The sequence below is a fragment of the Coregonus clupeaformis genome, unplaced genomic scaffold (genome assembly GCF_020615455.1).
Source record: "Coregonus clupeaformis isolate EN_2021a unplaced genomic scaffold, ASM2061545v1 scaf0556, whole genome shotgun sequence".
Lineage (NCBI taxonomy): Eukaryota > Metazoa > Chordata > Actinopteri > Salmoniformes > Salmonidae > Coregonus > Coregonus clupeaformis.
In genome coordinates, this window is record NW_025534011.1 from 157,293 (window position 1) to 177,500 (window position 20,208).

General features: G+C 46.8%; 1 protein-coding gene across 1 annotated transcript in view; it reads right to left on the bottom strand.

Annotated features, from left to right (window-relative positions):
• Window positions 1-20,208, bottom strand: part of caskin1 (CASK interacting protein 1) — a 121,363-nt gene that overhangs the window by 27,240 nt on the left and 73,915 nt on the right. The window contains exons 13-15 of the mRNA XM_045215921.1: window positions 17,127-17,208; window positions 16,358-16,467; window positions 7,351-7,461 (exon numbers count right to left, since the gene is read on the bottom strand). Of these exons, the coding sequence (XP_045071856.1) occupies window positions 7,351-7,461; window positions 16,358-16,467; window positions 17,127-17,208 (303 nt within the window). The remainder of the gene's footprint in view (window positions 1-7,350; window positions 7,462-16,357; window positions 16,468-17,126; window positions 17,209-20,208) is intronic.

Consider the following 20,208-nt stretch of genomic DNA (forward strand, 5'->3'; position numbering starts at 1 on the left):
GGTCTACTGAAACATTGATCAGAGGGAGTAGGTCTACTGAAACATTGATCAGAGGGAGTAGGTCTACTGAAACATTGATCAGAGGGAGTAGACCTACTGAAACATTGATCAGAGGGAGTAGACCTACTGAAACATTGATCAGAGGGAGTAGGTCTACTGAAACATTGATCAGAGGGAGTAGGTCTACTGAAACATTGATCAGAGGGAGTAGACCTACTGAAACATTGATCAGAGGGAGTAGGTCTACTGAAACATTGATCAGAGGGAGTAGGTCTACTGAAACATTGATCAGAGGGAGTAGGTCTACTGAAACATTGATCAGAGGGAGTAGACCTACTGAAACATTGATCAGAGGGAGTAGACCTACTGAAACATTGATCAGAGAGAGTAGGTCTACTGAAACATTGATCAGAGGGAGTAGGTCTACTGAAACATTGATCAGAGGGAGTAGGTCTACTGAAACATTGATCAGAGGGAGTAGGTCTACTGAGACATTGATCAGAGGGAGTAGGTCTACTGAAACATTGATCAGAGGGAGTAGGTCTACTGAAACATTGATCAGAGGGAGTAGGTCTACTGAAACATTGATCAGAGGGAGTAGGTCTACTGAAACATTGATCAGAGGGAGTAGGTCTACTGAAACATTGATCAGAGGGAGTAGGTCTACTGAAACATTGATCAGAGGGAGTAGGTCTACTGAGACATTGATCAGAGGGAGTAGGTCTACTGAAACATTGATCAGAGGGAGTAGGTCTACTGAAACATTGATCAGAGGTAGTAGACCTACTGAAACATTGATCAGAGGGAGTAGACCTACTGAAACATTGATCAGAGGGAGTAGACCTACTGAAACATTGATCAGTAGGGATGGGCATGGTCATTTGAATATTCCAATATCCGATCGGACGTTACTATTCGCTTACTTATTCGCTTAGAGTATTCATTTTTATTTATTTTTATATAAAAAAAAGGCTTTGTCTAAATAATGAAAGGAAACGATCTATGTAACATTGCTACATGCAAGGATAGCCCATGCCATTAGACATATGAATAGACCATCAGGGTTTTTCCCTGAGTGTGGCCCGTAGAAAAGACGTGCCGGTAGCCTACACACTTCCTCTCCTGCAGCTTGTTACTGCGGATCAGTCAGAGCAACGCTAACCCGTCTAAGAGACTCCGTGTGTAGCAGCAAGTGAAGTGGGAGATTTCTTATCAACGGCAAAATGGAATTTACAATTACAGAATGAAGTTGGCTAAATGAGAAGGCGTAGGCTACAATGATTGATTGTTAAAAAAAAAGCAGCCAAGATAAAAATGTATTTTCTGTAATTTATTTTTCTACTTAGCTAATGGGCCAGATAGTCGGCAGTTAGAGGCCGATGGTGTAACGATCCCGGCAGTCTGAGTCGGGTCCTGTCTGTGGACTAGTTTTTCTGCTCGTGATCTCCAGTTTCCCGAGGGTTCTGGAACGCTCCGGGGAGCTCTCTTGATTTCCGCACCTGCATCCCATCAGCAATCTGCACACCTGGTCCTGATCATCACCCTTCTTAGGCTCTGGCCTAACATCCATTCCCTGCCGGATCGTTAGCCATGAACAGTAGGTTTACCAGAGTATCAGTCTTAGAGCTTCTAGCGTTAGTTTTGTTGTTTTGCACCTTGTTGGTTTGTTGTTTACTTACCTCCGTTTTGTTCCATCTGCAGTCACTCGTCCGGAACCTTCATCCAACCTCTGCCTGGTGGTCGGCGGCTGCCGAGCCATGATTGGATCAACCACTGCACCCCCAACAACTAATCAACGCCGCCCGCTCTGTTCCCTGGATTATTCAGCATCACTCTTGAATTTGTAAATAAACACTCGCCTTCGTTTCAACTTACCTTGTCCTGGTCTGCTTCTGGGTTCTGGCTTTGTAACTCGTGACAGAACGATCCGGCCAGTAATGAACCCAGCGGACCTGGACTCTGTTCGCCATGCCATTACCCATCAGGAGAAGATGTTGGGCCATCATAGCACGGAGCTACAGGAGATCGCGTTGGCAGTTCGGAACCTTTCTACCGGTCTGACGGAGGTCCAGAACCAGCGCAAGTTTCCGGTGGAGGATCCACTACCGGTTTCACCCATCTCGCCTGCCGCGTCTGGAGCGATGTCCTTCCGTGAGCCCAAGGTTCCGACGCCGGATAAATATGAGGGGGAGCTGGGAAGATGCCGTTCTTTCCTTATGCAGTGTGGGTTAGTGTTCGATCTACAGCCCTACTCTTATGCCACAGACAAGGCTAGGATAGCCTTTGTGATTGAGTTGCTGCGTGGTCGAGCGCTGGAGTGGGCTTCAGCCGTTTGGGAACGACAAGACCCCTGCATGGCTTCATACCAGGGGTTCACGGCCGAGATGAGGAAGCTTTTCGACCATTCCGTCCGAGGGAGGGACGCAGCTAGGCGCCTGTTTTCGCTTCACCAAGGAACTCGCAGCGTGGCCGACTTCGTGATCGAGTTCAAGACGTTGGCTGTGGAGAGTGGGTGGAATGAGGAGTCTCTGCAAGCGGCCTTTTACCAGGGTCTGTCGGAGCAGCTCAAGGATGAGTTGATCTCCTATCCGGAGCCTAGTGACCTGGACAGCTTGGTAGCCTTGTCTATTCGGGTGGATAATCGAGTCCGAGAGCGAAGGAGGGAGAAGCAATGGGGTCCGTCCAATCGATCAGCTTCTCAGGTTCCAGTCGGGTCGGGATTGGACCAGAATACGTCGATCATCGTCCACCACACAGGATTAGTGGAGAGGTCCTGTCTCCCGATTCGGAACCAATGCAAGTAGGGCGGCACGGGTTAACCAAGGAGGAACGCCAACTCAGACGTAGGACTAACTGTTGCCTCTACTGTGGTGGTTCGGGACATTACCTCGCCACCTGTTCCCGGCGGTCGTCAAACTGCGCGGCTCGCTAAAGTTGGGAGGACTTTTAGCGAGCCAGTTTCGACCTCTCAATACCTCTGTCAGACCCCGTTTCCCGGCTACCCTTGTGAACAGGAATCAGAGCTTAGCGATTAACGCGTTTATCGATTCAGGTGCCGATGGAAGCTTTCTTGATGCCGAGTTGGTGGAACAGCTGGGGCTTTCCAAGGAGCAATTGCCGGAAGCCATTGAAGCGACCACTCTGAACGGCAGTAGTCTGGCACGTATCACGATGAGGACCGAACCGGTTAAGATGCTGTTGTCGGGGAATCATTCGGAGATGATTTCATTCTTCATTCTGCCGTCTTCCCATGTTCCTCTGGTCCTTGGATACCCCTGGCTGAAGGAACACAATCCCACGTTCGATTGGGTGACGGGCAAGGTAACGAGTTGGAGCCTTGATTGTCATGCTAACTGTCTCAAGACTGCCTGTCCCCATTCGGTTCCCAGTCAGGTGATTGAGGCTAAACCCCCAGATTTGTCCCTGGTTCCCGAGACATATCACGATTTGGGGAAGTGTTCAGTAAGCAGAAGGCTCTGTCACTCCCTCCCCACCGACCATATGATTGTGCCATCAACCTGTTCCCTGGAGCTGTCTACCCCAAGGGAAGGTTATACAGTATCTCCCGCCCTGAACGTGAGGCTTTGGAGACCTACATCAAGGAGTCCCTAGCTGCTGGTCTCGTTCGTCCCTCGTCATCACCCCTGGGGGGCAGGATTCTTCTTTGTGGGTAAGAAGGATGGCTCTCTTCGACCGTGTATTGATTATCGGGGGTTGAATGACATCACGGTCAAGAACAAGTATCCCCTGCCCTTGATGAGTTCTGCCTTCGACTCCTTACAGGGTGCTACGGTGTTCACCAAGCTAGACCTACGCAATGCGTATCACATGGTCCGGATCAGAGAGGGAGACGAGTGGTTGACGGGTTTCAATACACCGATGGGTCACTTCGAGTATCAGGTGATGCCGTTTGGACTGACCAATGCTCCAGCGGTATTCCAGAGTATGGTGAACGACGTCCTGAGAGATATGATCGGTCTCTTTGTGTTTGTTTATCTGGATGACATTCTGATCTTCTCGAAGGAACCTTCCGACCACGTCCAGCATGTCCGGCAGGTTCTGCAGCGATTGTTGGAGAATCGCCTGTTCGTGAAGGCCGAGAAGTGCGAGTTTCACGCCCACACGACATCCTTTCTCGGGTACATCATCTCCAGGGGAGAGATTAGGATGGACCAGGAGAAGGTTAGAGCGGTTCTGGAATGGGCCCAGCCCGGTACGAGATTGCAGCTCCAGAGATTTTTGGGGTTTGCGAATTTCTACCGCAGATTCATCCGGGATTACAGCCGTGTGGCCGCTCCGTTAACTGCCTTGACTTCCAGTATCAGGAGCTTCAAGTGGAATCCGGAGGCGGATCGAGCGTTTCTGGATTTGAAGAGGCGATTCACCAACGCACCGATTCTCTCTCAACCGGACACGGCCCGTCAGTTCGTCGTTGAAGTGGACGCGTCTGATGTGGGAGTTGGCGCCATCCTGTCGCAGCGATGCTCCACGGACAGTAAACTCCATCCCTGCGCCTACTACTCTCGTCGCCTTTCGCCTGCGGAGAGGAATTACGATGTGGGTAACCGGGAGCTTCTCGCGGTGAAACTTGCCTTGGAGGAGTGGCGCCACTGGTTGGAGGGGGCGGAGCAACCGTTTATTGTCTGGACTGACCACAAGAATCTTGCTTACGTGCAATCGGCTAGACGTCTCAACTCCCCGTCAGGCCAGGTGGTCGTTGTTTTTCGGACGATTCAATTTTTCCCTGACGTTCCGACCTGGATCTAAGAACGGCAAGGCGGACGCCTTGTCTCGGATGTTCTCCAAGACGGAGGAGAGTGGGTCCAAGACCGAGACCATTCTCCCCGGAACTGCGTCGTGGGAGCTGTTAGGTGGAAGATTGAGGAGGAGGTGATGGCGGCCCTTCGGACGCAGCCCGGTCCCGGTAACGGTCCACCCGGTCGGTTGTTTGTGCCTGAGTCGGTTCGTCCTGCGGTCCTCAAATGGTCCCACGCCAGCAAGATGGCTTGTCACCCTGGCGTGGCTCGGACGATGGCGTTTCTTCGCAGACGTTTTTGGTGGCCTGCCATGGCCGAGGATACTCGGGGTTATGTTGCTGCCTGTCCAGTGTGTGCGCAGAATAAGAGTACCAATCGGCCCAGCTCTGGACTACTTCACCCCCTTCCTATTCCCCGGCGACCATGGTCGCATCTGGCCCTGGACTTTGTCACTGGGTTGCCCGCTTCTGAGGGGAACACGGTCGTTCTGACTATCGTGGACAGATTCAGCAAGTTCGCCCACTTTGTGCCAATTGCCAAGCTTCCCTCTGCCTCGGAGACGTCCGAGATCCTGGTTAGGGAGGTTTTCAGGGTCCACGGTTTGCCCAGTGATATCGTTTCCGACCGTGGCCCTCAGTTTACCTCTGCTGTCTGGAAGTCCTTCTGTTTGGCCATTGGAGCTACAGTCAGTCTCACATCTGGTTTTCACCCCCAATCTAATGGTCAGGCGGAGAGAGCCAACCAGAAGATGGAATCCACGCTACGCTGCCTGGCCTCTTCCAACCCCACCTCCTGGGTCTCTCAGTTGCCTTGGGTTGAGTATGCCCACAATACTCTCCCTACATCTGCCACTGGGATGTCTCCCTTCCAGTGCCTGTATGGCTACCAACCTCCCTTGTTCCCTTCTCAGGAGAAGGAGCTCTCAGTGCCTTCTGTTCAGGCCCATATTCGTCGTTGCCACCGGACCTGGCATCGGGCCAGAAAGGCACTCCTTAGAGTTTCGGACCGGTATCAGCTCCAGGCGAATCGTCGCCGGATCCCCGCTCCCACCTATACCATCGGAGATAGGGTCTGGTTGGCCACACGGGATCTTCCTTTACGGACTGAGTCTAGGAAGTTGTTACCGAAGTTCATTGGTCCGTTTGTGGTGGAGAAGGTGATCAATCCGGTGGCAGTTCGACTCAAACTCCCGAGGACGCTCAGAGTCCATCCCACCTTTCATGTCTCCTGCCTCAAGCCTGTTTTCCTCAGTCCTCTGTTGCCTCCTCCGCCTCCTCCTCCTCCTCCTCGGATGATCGGAGGTGGTCCTGCCTACACGGTGCGACGCATCATGGATTCCAGACGGCGGGGCCGGGGTTTCCAGTATCTCGTGGACTGGGAGGGGTATGGTCCTGAAGAGAGGAGTTGGATTCCGCGGCGACAGATCCTAGATGCTGACCTCATCCGTGACTTCTACCGCCTCCATCCTGGCGCTCCGGGAGTCCGCCCGGTGGCGTTCGTCGGAGGGGGGTACTGTAACGATCCCGGCAGTCTGAGTCGGGTCCTGTCTGTGGACTAGTTTTTCTGCTCGTGATCTCCAGTTTCCCGAGGGTTCTGGAACGCTCCGGGGAGCTCTCTTGATTTCCGCACCTGCATCCCATCAGCAATCTGCACACCTGGTCCTGATCATCACCCTTCTTAGGCTCTGGCCTAACATCCATTCCCTGCCGGATCGTTAGCCATGAACAGTAGGTTTACCAGAGTATCAGTCTTAGAGCTTCTAGCGTTAGTTTTGTTGTTTTGCACCTTGTTGGTTTGTTGTTTACTTACCTCCGTTTTGTTCCATCTGCAGTCACTCGTCCGGAACCTTCATCCAACCTCTGCCTGGTGGTCGGCGGCTGCCGAGCCATGATTGGATCAACCACTGCACCCCCAACAACTAATCAACGCCGCCCGCTCTGTTCCCTGGATTATTCAGCATCACTCTTGAATTTGTAAATAAACACTCGCCTTCGTTTCAACTTACCTTGTCCTGGTCTGCTTCTGGGTTCTGGCTTTGTAACTCGTGACAGATGGCCTCATTATTTAGTAATATTCTACATTAGTAGATTAAAACATTGATTGATTGGTTCTCATCTGGGGGTGTAATTGCATCACTAGTCTGAGGTACACGCACAGAGGGAGACGCACGCAAGAACACGCACACGCACACACATACACACACACACACACACACACACACACACACACACATTTATGCACAATACACAGAACACACAGGACTGTGTCATAGGAGGAGCTTTGAGTCCATCTGCGCTAAAGGCTGCAGGCAGCCCTGTCCTGGCAAATCACAGACGAGGCCCTGGGCATGCTCAGTGTGCTCAGTGACTGGAGTGACTGTCCTAGGGGGGAAACTGGTGTCGGGGGGGTGGGGGGGGGTTTATGCATCTCCACTGTCTTCAGAGTTACTGGTGGGTTTGTTTAGTGGAGGGGTTACCAAGGGAACTGCTTTAAGATCAGTGAGTGAGCGGTGAGGTTGACGGGGTGTGGTTAGGGCGTGACTTTTAACTTTAAAGGTCAAAGGATAAGGGGGTCAGAGGTCAGGGTTCCTTACCTCTGGGGTCATTCTGCTAATGGTGGATATGTCATACCCGGCGCTGATGAAGTTTGGAGCGTAGGCCTGCAGCTGAAAGTCACTCAGCCATTGGACAACAGCCTCAGAGCTCTAGGAGAGAAGACAGGTGGAGTTCTGTCACTACGGCTGGCTCTGGGCTAACCGCTAACCGCTAGGAGAGAAGACAGGTGGAGTTCTGTCACTACGGCTGGCTCTGGGCTAACCGCTAACCGCTAGGAGAGAAGACAGGTGGCATGCTGTCACTAAGGCTGGCTCTGGGCTAACGGCTAACCGCTAGGAGAGAAGACAGGTGGCATGCTGTCACTATGGCTGGCTCTGGGCTAACCGCTAACCGCTAGGAGAGAAGACAGGTGGCATGCTGTCACTATGGCTGGCTCTGGGCTAACCGCTAACCGCTAGGAGAGAAGACAGGTGGAGTTCTGTCACTACGGCTGTCTCTGGGCTAACCGCTAACCGCTAGGAGAGAAGACAGGTGGCATGCTGTCACTACGGCTGGCTCTGGGCTAACGGCTAATGGCTAACCGCTAACGGCTAACCGCTAATGGCTAAAGGCTAACCACTGGTAGAGGAGACAGAAGAGGAGAAGACAGGTGGCTAAAAGCTATGGGCTCTGGGCTAAACACCGCTAACAGCTGAAGGCTAAAAGCTAGCTAGGAACAACAAGAGGGAGAGGAGGACCAGGTAGGTGGCTAAAGGCTAACGGCTAGGAGCTACTAGAGGAGGAAGAGAGGGAGAAGACAGGCTCTCTCTGGGAGACTTCCTCTAGCACAAGCAGCTGCAGTAGCATGTTCTGTCCACTGAGGGGCAGCAGAGAGGCCAGGAGAGAACTCAGCCATGCCCAGTCCACCAGCACTAACTCAAACCCACTGCACAACCTTTTTCTCCCTCTCCTTCCCCCCCCCCCGTCTTCCCACACACTCTGCCCAGTACACCAACTGGACCATGGATCACACGGAGGGGGAGGAGGAGGGAGGCAGAGCGCTGAGTTGGATCTGGAACTAACAGATAGCCGTGAGAACCTACACACCCTGCTGGGAGAAACATGTCCATCAGATGGCTCTACAGAAATCTGTAGAGTGTGTATATAGTGTGTATATATATATATATTTGGGGTCACTTCGAAATGTCCTTGTTTTCCATGAAAACATACATGAAATGAGTTTGAATAGGAAATATAGCAAAATGAATAGGAAATGTAGTCGTTGACAAGGTTAGAAATAATGATTTGTAATTGAAATAATAATTGTGTCCTTCAAACTTTGCTTTCGTCAAAGAATCCTCCATATACAGCCTTTGCAGACCTTTGGCATTCTAGTTGTCAATTCGTTGAGGTAATCTGAAGAGATTTCACCCCATGCTTCCTGAAGCACCTCCCACAAGTTGGATTGGCTTGATGGGCACTTTTTACGTACCATACGGTCAAGCTGCTCCCACAACAGCTCAATAGGGTTGAGATCCGGTGACTGTGCTGGCCACTCCATTATAGACAGAATACCAGCTGACTGCTTCTTCCCTAAATAGTTCTTGCATAGTTTGGAACTGTGCTTTGGGTCATTGTGCTGTTGTAGGAGGAAATTGGCTCCAATCAAGCGCCGCCCACAGGGTATGGCATGGCATTGCAAAATGGAGTGATAGCCTTCCTTCTTCAAGATCCCTTTTACCCTGTACAAATCTCCCACTTTACCACCACCAAAGCACCCCCAGACCATCACATTGCCTCCACCATGCTTGACAGATGGCATCAAGCACTCCTCCAGCATCTTTTCGTTTGGTCTGTGTCTCACAAATGTTCTTCTTTGTGATCCGAACACCTCAAACTTCGATTCGTCTGTCCATAACACTTTTTTCCAATCTTCCTCTGTCCAATGTCTGTGTTCTTTTGCCCATCTTAATCTTTTATTTTTATTGGCCAGTCTGAGATCTGGCTTTTTCTTTGCAACTCTGTCTAGAAGGTCAGCATCCCGGAGTCGCCTCTTCACTGTTGACATTGAGACTGGTGTTTTGCGGGTACTATTTAATGAAGCTGCCAGTTGAGGACCTGTGAGGCGTCTGTTTCTCAAACTAGACACTCTAATGTATTTGTCCTCTTGCTCAGTTGTGCACCGGGGCCTCCCACTCCTCTTTCTATTCTGGTTAGAGCCAGTTTGCGCTGTTCTGTGAAGGGAGTAGTACACAGCGTTGTACGAGATCTTCAGTTTCTTGGCAATTTCCCGCATGGAATAGCCTTCATTACTCAGAACAAGAATAGACTGACGAGTTTCAGAAGAAAGTTATTTGTTTCTGGCCATTTTGAGCCTATAATCAAACCCACAATTGCTGATGCTCCAGATACTCAACTAGTCTCAAGAAGGCCAGTTTTATTGCTTCTTTAATCAGCACAACAGTTTTCAGCTGTGCTAACATAATTGCAAAAGGGTTTTCTAATTATCAATTAGCCTTTTAAAATGATAAACTTGGATTAGCAAACACAACGTGCCATTGGAACACAGGACTGATGGTTGCTGATAATGGGCCTCTGTACGCCTATGTAGATATTCCATTAAAAATCAGCCATTTCCAGCTACAATAGCCATTTACAACATTAACAATGTCTACACTGTATTTCTGATGAATTTTATGTTCTTTTAATGGACAGAAAAATCGCTTTTCTTTCAAAAACAAGGACATTTCTAAGTGAACCCAAATGTTTGAACGGTAGTGTATATATATATATACAGTACCAGTCAAAAGTTTGAACACACCTACTCATTCCAGGGTTTTTCTTTATTTTTACTATTTTCTACATTGTAGAATAATAGTGAAGACATCAATACTATGAAATAATACATATGGAATCATGTAGTAACCAAAAAAGTGTTAAACAAATCAAAATATATTTTATATTTGAGATTCTTCAAATAGTCACCCTTTGCCTTGATGACAGCTTTGCACGCTCTTGGAATTCTCTCAACCAGGTTCACCTGGAATGCTTTTCCAACAGTCTTTAAAGAGTTCCCACATATGCTGAGCACTTGTTGGCTGCTTTTCCTTCACTCTGCGGTCCGACTCATCCCAAACCATCTCAATTGGGTTGAGGTCGGGGGATTGGATGCCAGGTCATCTGATGCAGCACTCCATCTCTCTCCTTCTTGGTAAAATAGCCCTTACACAGCCTGGAGGTGTGTTGGGTCATTGTCCTGTTGAAAAACAAATGATAGTCCCACTAAGTCCAAACCAGATGGGATGGCGGATCGCTGCAGAATGCTGTGGTAGCCATGCTGGTTAAGTGTGCCTTGAATTCTAATAAATCACAAACAGTGTCACCAGCAAAGCACCCCCACACCATAACACCTCCTCCTCCATGCTTTACGGTGGGAAATACACATGCAGAGATCATCCGTTCACCCACACCGCATCTCACAAAAGACACGGCGGTTGGAACCAAAAATCTCAAATTTGGACTCCAGACCAAAGGACACATTTCCACCGGTCTAATGTCCATTGCTCGTGTTTCTTGGCCCAAGCAAGTATCTTCTTCATATTGGTGTCCTTTAGTAGTGGTTTCTTTGCAGCAATTTGACCATGAAGGCCTGATTCACGCAGTCTCCTCTGAACAGTTGATGTTGAGATGTGTCGGTGGTCCTCTGTAGCTCAATTGGTAGAGCATGGCGCTTGTAACGCCAGGGTAGTGGGTTCGATCCCCGGGACCACCCATACACAAAACAAATTATGCACGCATGACTGTAAGTCGCTTTGGATAAAAGCGTCTGCTAAATGGCATATTATTATTATTACTTGAACTCTGTGAAGCAATTATTTGGGCTGCAATTTTTGTGGCTGGTAACTCTAATGAACTTATCCTCTGCAGCAGAGGTAACTCTGGGTCTTCCATTCCTGTGGCGGTCCTCATGAGAGCCAGTTTCATCATAGCGCTTGATGTTTTTTTTCGACTACACTTGAAGAAACGTTCAAAGTTCTTGAAATGTTCCTTATTGACTGACCTTCATGTCTTAAAGTAATGATGGACTGTCGTTTCTCTTTGCTTATTTGAGCTGTTCTTGCCATAATATGGACGTGGTCTTTTACCAAATAGGGCTATCTTTTGTTTACCACCCCTACCTTGTCACAACACAACTGATTGGCTCAAACGCATTAAGAAGGAAAGAAATTCCAAAAATTTACTTTTAACAAGGCACACCTGTTAATTGAAATGCATTCCAGGTGACTACCTCATGAAGCTGGTTGAGAGAATGCCAATAGTGTGCAAAGCTGTCATCAAGGCAAAGGGTGGCTCTGTGTTGTTTTTATTGCATTACTTTGCTTTATCTTGGCCAGGTCGCAGTTGTAAATGAGAACCTGTTCTCAACTGGCTTACCTGGTTAAATAAAGGTGAAATAAATAAAAAATAAATAAAATAAAAACTTTGAAGAATCTCAAATATAAAATATATTTTGATTTCTATAACACTTTTTTGGTTACTACATGATTCCATATGTGTTATTTCATAGTTTTGATGTCTTCACTATTATTCTACAATGCAGAAAATAGTAAAAATAAAGAAAACCCCTTGAATGAGTAGGTGTGTCCAATCTTTTGACTGGTACTGTATACAGTGAGGAGAACAAGTATTTGATTCACAGATTTTGCAGGTTTTCCTACATACAAAGCATGTAGAGGTCTGTAATTTTTATCATAGGTACACTTCAACTGTGAGAGACGGAATCTAAAACAAAAATCCAGAAAATCACATTGTATGATTTTTAAGTAATTAATTTGCATTTTATTGCATGACATACAGTGGGGGAAAAAAGTATTTAGTCAGCCACCAATTGTGCAAGTTCTCCCACTTAAAAAGATGAGAGAGGCCTGTAATTTTCATCATAGGTACACGTCAACTATAACAGACAAATTGAGGAAAAAAAATCCAGAAAATCACATTGTAGGATTTTTTATGAATTTATTTGCAAATTATGGTGGAAAATAAGTATTTGGTCACCTACAAACAAGCAAGATTTCTGGCTCTCACAGACCTGTAACTTCTTCTTTAAGAGGCTCCTCTGTCCTCCACTCGTTACCTGTATTAATGGCACCTGTTTAAACTTGTTATCAGTATAAAAGACACCTGTCCACAACCTCAAACAGTCACACTCCAAACTCCACTATGGCGAAGACCAAAGAGCTGTCAAAGAACACCAGAAACAAATTTGTAGACCTGCACCAGGCTGGGAAGACTGAATCTGCAATAGATAAGCAGCTTGGTTTGAAGAAATCAACTGTGGGAGCAATTATTAGGAAATGGAAGACATACAAGACCACTGATAATCTCCCTCGATCTGGGGCTCCACGCAAGATCTCACCCTGTGGGGTCAAAATGATCACAAGAACGGTGAGCAAAAATCCCAGAACCACACGGGGGGACCTAGTGAATGACCTGCAGAGAGCTGGGACCAAAGTAACAAAGCCTACCATCAGTAACACACTACGCCGCCAGGGACTCAAATCCTGCAGTGCCAGACGTGTCCCCCTGCTTAAGCCAGTACATGTCCAGGCCCGTCTGAAGTTTGCTAGAGTGCATTTGGATGATCCAGAAGAGGATTGGGAGAATGTAATGTGGTCAGATGAAACCAAAATAGAACTTTTTGGTAAAAACTCAACTCGTCGTGTTTGGAGGACAAAGAATGCTGAGTTGCATCCAAATAACACCATACCTACTGTGAAGCATGGGGGTGGAAACATCATGCTTTGGGGCTGTTTTTCTGCAAAGGGACCAGGACGACTGATCCGTGTTAAGGAAAGAATGAATGGGGCCATGTATCGTGAGATTTTGAGTGAAAACCTCCTTCCATCAGCAAGGGCTTTGAAGATGAAATGTGGCTGGGTCTTTCAGCATGACAATGATCCCAAACACACCGCCCGGCAACGAAGGAGTGGCTTTGTAAGAAGCATTTCAAGGTCCTGGAGTGGCCTAGCCAGTCTCCAGATCTCAACCCCATAGAAAATCTTTGGAGGGAGTTGAAAGTCCGTGTTGCCCAGCGACAGCCCCAAAACATCACTGCTCTAGAGGAGATCTGCATGGAGGAATGGGCCAAAATACCAGCAACAGTGTGTGAAAACCTTGTGAAGACTTACAGAAAACGTTTGACCTGTGTCATTGCCAACAAAGGGTATATAACAAAGTATTGAGAAACTTTTGTTATTGACCAAATACTTATTTTCCACCATAATTTGCAAATAAATTCATAAAAAATCCTACAATGTGATTTTCTGGATTTTTTTTCCTCATTTTGTCTGTCATAGTTGACGTGTACCTATGATGAAAATTACAGGCCTCTCTCATCTTTTTAAGTGGGAGAACCTGCACAATTGGTGGCTGACTAAATACTTTTTTCCCCCACTGTAAGTATTTGATACATCAGAAAAGCAGAACTTAATATTTGGTACAGAAACCTTTTTTTGCAATTACAGAGATCATACGTTTCCTGTAGGTCTTGACCAGGTTTGCACACACTGCAGCAGGGATTTTGGCCCACTCCTCCATACAGACCTTCTCCAGATCCTTCAGGTTTCTGGGCTGTCGCTGGGCAATACGGACTTTCAGCTCCCTCCAAAGATTTTCTATTGGGTTAAGGTCTGGAGACTGGCTAGGCCACTCCAGGACCTTGAGATGCTTCTTACGGAGCCACTCCTTAGTTGCCCTGGCTGTGTGTTTTGGGTCATTGTCATGCGGGAAGACCCAGCCACGACCCATCTTCAATGCTCTTACTGAGGGAAGGAGGTTGTTGGCCAAGATCTCGCGATACATGGCCCCATCCATCCTCCCCTCAATACGGTGCAGTCGTCCTGTCCCCTTTGCAGAAAAGCATCCCCCAAAAATGATGTTTCCACCTCCATGCTTCACGGTTGGGATGGTTTTCTTGGGGTTGTACTCATCCTTCTTCTTCCTCCAAACACGGCGAGTGGAGTTTAGACCAAAAAGCTCTATTTTTGTCTCATCAGACCACATGACCTTCTCCCATTCCTCCTCTGGATCATCCAGATGGTCATTGGCAAACTTCAGACGGGCCCGGACATGCGCTGGCTTGAGCAGGGGGACCTTGCGTGCGCTGCAGGATTTTAATCCATGACGGCGTAGTGTGTTACTAATGGTTTTCTTTGAGACTGTGGTCCCAGCTCTCTTCAGGTCATTGACCAGGTCCTGCCGTGTAGTTCTGGGCTGATCCCTCACCTTCCTCATGATCATTGATGCCCCACGAGGTGAGATCTTGCATGGAGCCCCAGACCGAGGGTGATTGACCGTCATCTTGAACTTCTTCCATTTTCTAATAATTGCGCCAACAGTTGTTGCCTTCTCACCAAGCTGCTTGCCTATTGTCCTGTAGCCCATCCCAGCCTTGTGCATGTCTACAATTTTATCCCTGATGTCCTTACACAGCTCTCTGGTCTTGGCCATTGTGGAGAGGTTGGAGTCTGTTTGATTGAGTGTGTGGACAGGTGTCTTTTATACAGGTAACGAGTTCAAACAGGTGCAGTTAATACAGGTAATGAGAGGAGAACAGGAGGGCTTCTTAAAGAAAAATTAACAGGTCTGTGAGAGCCGGAATTCTTACTGGTTGGTAGGTGATCAAATACTTATGTCATGCAATAAAATGCAAATTAATTACTTAAAAATCATACAATGTGATTTTCTGGAGTTGAAGTGTACCTATGATAAAAATTACAGACCTCTACATGCTTTGTAAATAGGAAAACCTACAAAATCGGCAGTGTATCAAATACTTGTTCTCCCCACTGTATATATATATAGATATTTATATTCCTGACTCTGACATTGCTCGTTAATTTCTTTATTTTGGGGGATTTGTGTTTATTGTTTTGTATTGTTAGGTATACTGCACTGTTGGAGCTAGAAACATATATCAGAAATGTTTAGAGACAAAACAAGGTCCCTTGAAGGCAAACAAGGAAAACAGGGATGGAGGAGAGACTGAAAGGATGAGAACAGGGATGGAGGAGAGACTGAAAGGAGAGAAAGAGACAGAACAGAACAGAATCTCTCTCTCTCTCAGAGGAGTGACAGAACGGACAGAGGAGGAAGATAGACAGAACAGAACAGAATCTCTCTCTCTCTCTCAGAGGAGTGACAGAACGGACAGAGGAGGAAGATAGACAGAACAGAACAGAATCTCTCTCTCTCTCTCAGAGGAGTGACAGAACGGACAGAGGAGGAAGATAGACAGAACAGAACAGAATCTCTCTCTCTCAGAGGAGTGACAGAACGGACAGAGGAGGAAGATAGACAGAACAGAACAGAATCTCTCTCTCTCTCTCAGAGGAGTGACAGAACGGACAGAGGAGGAAGATAGACAGAACAGAACAGAATCTCTCTCTCTCTCAGAGGAGTGACAGAACGGACAGAGGAGGAAGATGGACAGAACAGAACAGAATCTCTCTCTCTCTCAGAGGAATGACAGAACAGACAGAGGAGGAAGATGGACAGAACAGAACATAATCTCTCTCTCTCAGAGGAGTGACAGAACAGAACAGAATCTCTCTCTCTCAGAGGAGTGACAGAACGGACAGAGGAGGAAGAGAAAAGAGACAGATAACACACACTCTCAGACCGGACCACACACACACACACACACACACACACACACACACTCACCGTTTCATGGGTGCAGCCAAACGCTTGCAGTAAGGACGAGGCCAGCTGAGAGAGTAAGTGTTTGGACATACTGGGTGTGTGTGTCCGTGTTAGCGAGTGTGTGTGTGTGTGTGTGTGTTCGTGTTAGCGAGTGTGTGTGTGTGTCCGCGGTTTCTGGGTGTGTGTGTCCACGGTTCTGGTTCTGGGTGTGTGTCGTTGGTGGAGAGTGGTGTGTGAGAGATTGTGATGAAGAGGAGAGGGACTAAGTTGCGTTTTGAAGAGGAGAAACAGTAACAGGGAGGCAGGATGTGTGTGAGTGATGACTCTGAATCGGGGGGGGTTGTGTCTTTCTGTCTGTCTTACCTTCCCCTCGTCTTGCCCCTCCCCCTTCCAGGTTGCCGTGGCGTCATAGGGTGGAGCTTCATGGAGCGGGCATCCTGATTGGCTCGACTGTCTAGAGGCAGAGGCGGTGCCTGGAGGGGAAAACACACTGTCGTATTTTCCTTATTTGACCCAACCAATCCTGTTCCACCATTTCTTCCTATACAACCAATCCCCCTCATCCACCCTGTGAATAACCAATCAGGTTTCGCCTCCTCCTCAGTAACTGGCCTCGTCAGCCAATCACAGGCCTCATCTACTTCCTCCCACGTCTACTGGCCATCTGGCTGATAGAGCTGCCAAGATCCAGATCCCACTGTGTTGTGTGCGTGATCGCTTCGATGCAGTTTTAAAAGGAACAGATGATGCTCTCTCTCTCTCTCTCTCTCTCTCTCTCTCTCTCTCTCTCTCTCTCTCTCTCTCTCTCTCTCTCTCTCTCTCTCTCTCTCTCTCTCTCTCTCTCTCTCTCTCTCTCTCTCTCTCTCTCTCTCATCCCCTGTCTCTCTCTCTCTCTCTCTCTCTCTCTCTCTCTCTCTCTCTCTCTCTCTGCTCTCTCTCTCTCTCTCTCTCTCTCTCTCTCTCTCTCTCTCTCTCTCTCTCTCTCTCTCTCTCTCTCTCTCTCTCTCTCTCTCTCTCTCTCTCTCTCTCTCTCTCTCTCTCTCTCTCTCTCTCTCTCTCTCTCTCTCTCTCTCTCTCTCTCTCTCTCTCTCTCTCACTGGAGTGATGTGTACCTGTAGATTTCTAGACCTACCTGTAGACAGCTCTACAGACTTGGACTGCTCCAGCAGGTGCTCTTTGGCTTTGGCAGACTGAGACAGCACTGTAGCCAGGAGCTACAACACGGAGAAACAACACATCTTTAGTTTGACTACAACACACAGAGACACAGCCTTTAGTTTAGCTACAACACACAGAGACACAGCCTTTAGTTCAGCTAAAACACACAGAGACACAGCCTTTAGTTTAGCTACAACACACAGAGACACAGCCTTTAGTTTAGCTACAACACAGAGACATAGTCTTTAGTTTAGCTACAACACAGAGACATAGTCTTTAGTTTAGCTACAACACACAGAGACACAGTCTTTAGTTTAGCTACAACACAGAGACATAGTCTTTAGTTTAGCTACAACACACAGAGACACAGTCTTTAGTTTAGCTACAACACAGAGACATAGTCTTTAGTTTAGCTACAACACAGAGACATAGTCTTTAGTTTAGCTACAACACACAGAGACACAGTCTTTAGTTTAGCTACAACACACAGAGACACAGTCTTTAGTTTAGCTACAACACACAGAGACACAGTCTTTAGTTTAGCTACAACACACAGAGACATAGTCTTTAGTTTAGCTACAACACACAGAGACACAGCCTTTAGTTTAGCTACAACACACAGAGACACAGTCTTTAGTTTAGCTACAACACACAGAGACACAGCCTTTAATTTAGCTAAAACACACAGAGACACAGCCTTTAGTTTAGCTACAACACACAGAGAGACACAGTCTTTAGTTTAGCTACAACACACAGAGACACAGTCTTTAGTTTAGCTACAGCACACAGAGACACAGCCTTTAGTTTAGCTACAACACACAGAGACACAGTCTTTAGTTTAGCTACAGCACACAGAGAGACATTCTTTAGTTTAGCTACAACACACAGAGACAGTCTTTAGTTTAGCTACAACACACAGAGAGACAGTCTTTAGTTTAGCTACAACACACAGAGAGACATTCTTTAGTTTAGCTACAACACACAGAGACACAGCCTTTAGTTTAGCTACAACACACAGAGACACAGTCTTTAGTTTAGCTACAGCACACAGAGAGACATTCTTTAGTTTAGCTACAACACACAGAGACAGTCTTTAGTTTAGCTACAGCACACAGAGAGACATTCTTTAGTTTAGCTACAACACACAGAGACACAGCCTTTAGTTTAGCTACAGCACACAGAAACACAGCCTTTAGTTTAGCTACAACACAGAGACACAGTCTTTAGTTCAGCTAAAACACACAGAGACACAGCCTTTAGTTTAGCTACAACACACAGAGACACAGCCTTTAGTTTGACTACAACACACAGAGACACAGTCTTTAGTTTAGCTACAACACACAGAGACACAGTCTTTAGTTTAGCTACAACACACAGAGACACAGCCTTTAGTTTAGCTACAACACAGAGACACAGTCTTTAGTTTAGCTACAACACACAGAGATACAGTCTTTAGTTTAGCTACAACACACAGAGACACAGCCTTTAGTTTAGCTACAACACACAGAGACACAGCCTTTAGTTTAGCTACAACACACAGAGACACAGCCTTTAGTTTGACTACAACACACAGAGACACAGTCTTTAGTTTAGCTACAACACACAGAGACACAGTCTTTAGTTTAGCTACAACACACAGAGACATAGCCTTTAGTTTAGCTACAACACACAGAGACACAGTCTTTAGTTTAGCTACAACACACAGAGACATAGCCTTTAGTTTAGCTACAACACACAGAGACACAGCCTTTAGTTTGACTACAACACACAGAGACACAGTCTTTAGTTTAGCTACAGCACACAGAGACACAGCCTTTAGTTTAGCTACAACACAGAGAGAGACAGCCTTTAGTTTAGCTACAACACAGAGAGAGACAGCCTTTAGTTTAGCTACAACACAGAGAGACACAGTCTTTAGTTTAGCTACAACACACAGAGACACAGCCTTTAGTTTTTCAACAACACACAGAGACACAGTCTTTAGTTTAGCTACAACACACAGAGACACAGTCTTTAGTTTAGCTACAACACAGAGAGACACAGCCTTTAGTTTAGCTACAAAAAACAGACGGACTGCTTTTAGTTTAGCTACAACACACAAAAGCAAAGCCTTTAGTTTAGATACAATACACAGAGATACAGCCTTTAGTTTAGCTACAATACACAGAGAGACACCGCCTTTAGATTAGATACAACACACAGAGACACAGCCTTTAGTTTAGCTACAGTACACATACATACTTTAGTTTAGCTACAACACACACAAAGAGACACAGTCTATAGTTTAGCTACAACACAGAAAGAGACAGCCTTTAGTTTAGCTACAAAAAACAGACAGACTGCTTTTAATTTAGCTACAACACAGATACACAGCCTTTAGTTTAGCTAAAACACACAGAGACACAGTCTTTAGTTTAGCTACAACACAGATACACAGCCTTTAGTTTAGCTAAAACACACAGAGACACAGTCTTTAGTTTAGCTACAGCACACAGAGACACAGCCTTTAGTTTAGCTACAACACACAGAGACCCAGTCTATAGTTTAGCTACAACACAGAGACCCAGTCTTTAGTTTAGCTACAGCACACAGAGACACAGTCTTTAGTTTAGCTACAGCACACAGAGACACAGCCTTTAGTTTAGCTACAACACAGAGACACAGCCTTTAGTTTAGCTACAACACACAGACAGACTGCTTTTAGTTTAGCTACAACACAAACACAGAGACACAGTCTTTAGTTTAGCTACAACACACAGAGACACAGCCTTTAGCTACAACACACAGAGACACAGTCTTTAGTTTAGCTACAACACAAAGAGACACAGTCTTTAGTTTAGCTACAAAAAACAGACTGACTGCTTTTAATTTAGCTACAACACAGATACACAGCCTTTAGTTTAGCTAAAACACACAGAGACACAGTCTTTAGTTTAGCTACAACACAGATACACAGCCTTTAGTTTAGCTAAAACACACAGAGACACAGTCTTTAGTTTAGCTACAGCACACAGAGACACAGCCTTTAGTTTAGCTACAACACACAGAGACCCAGT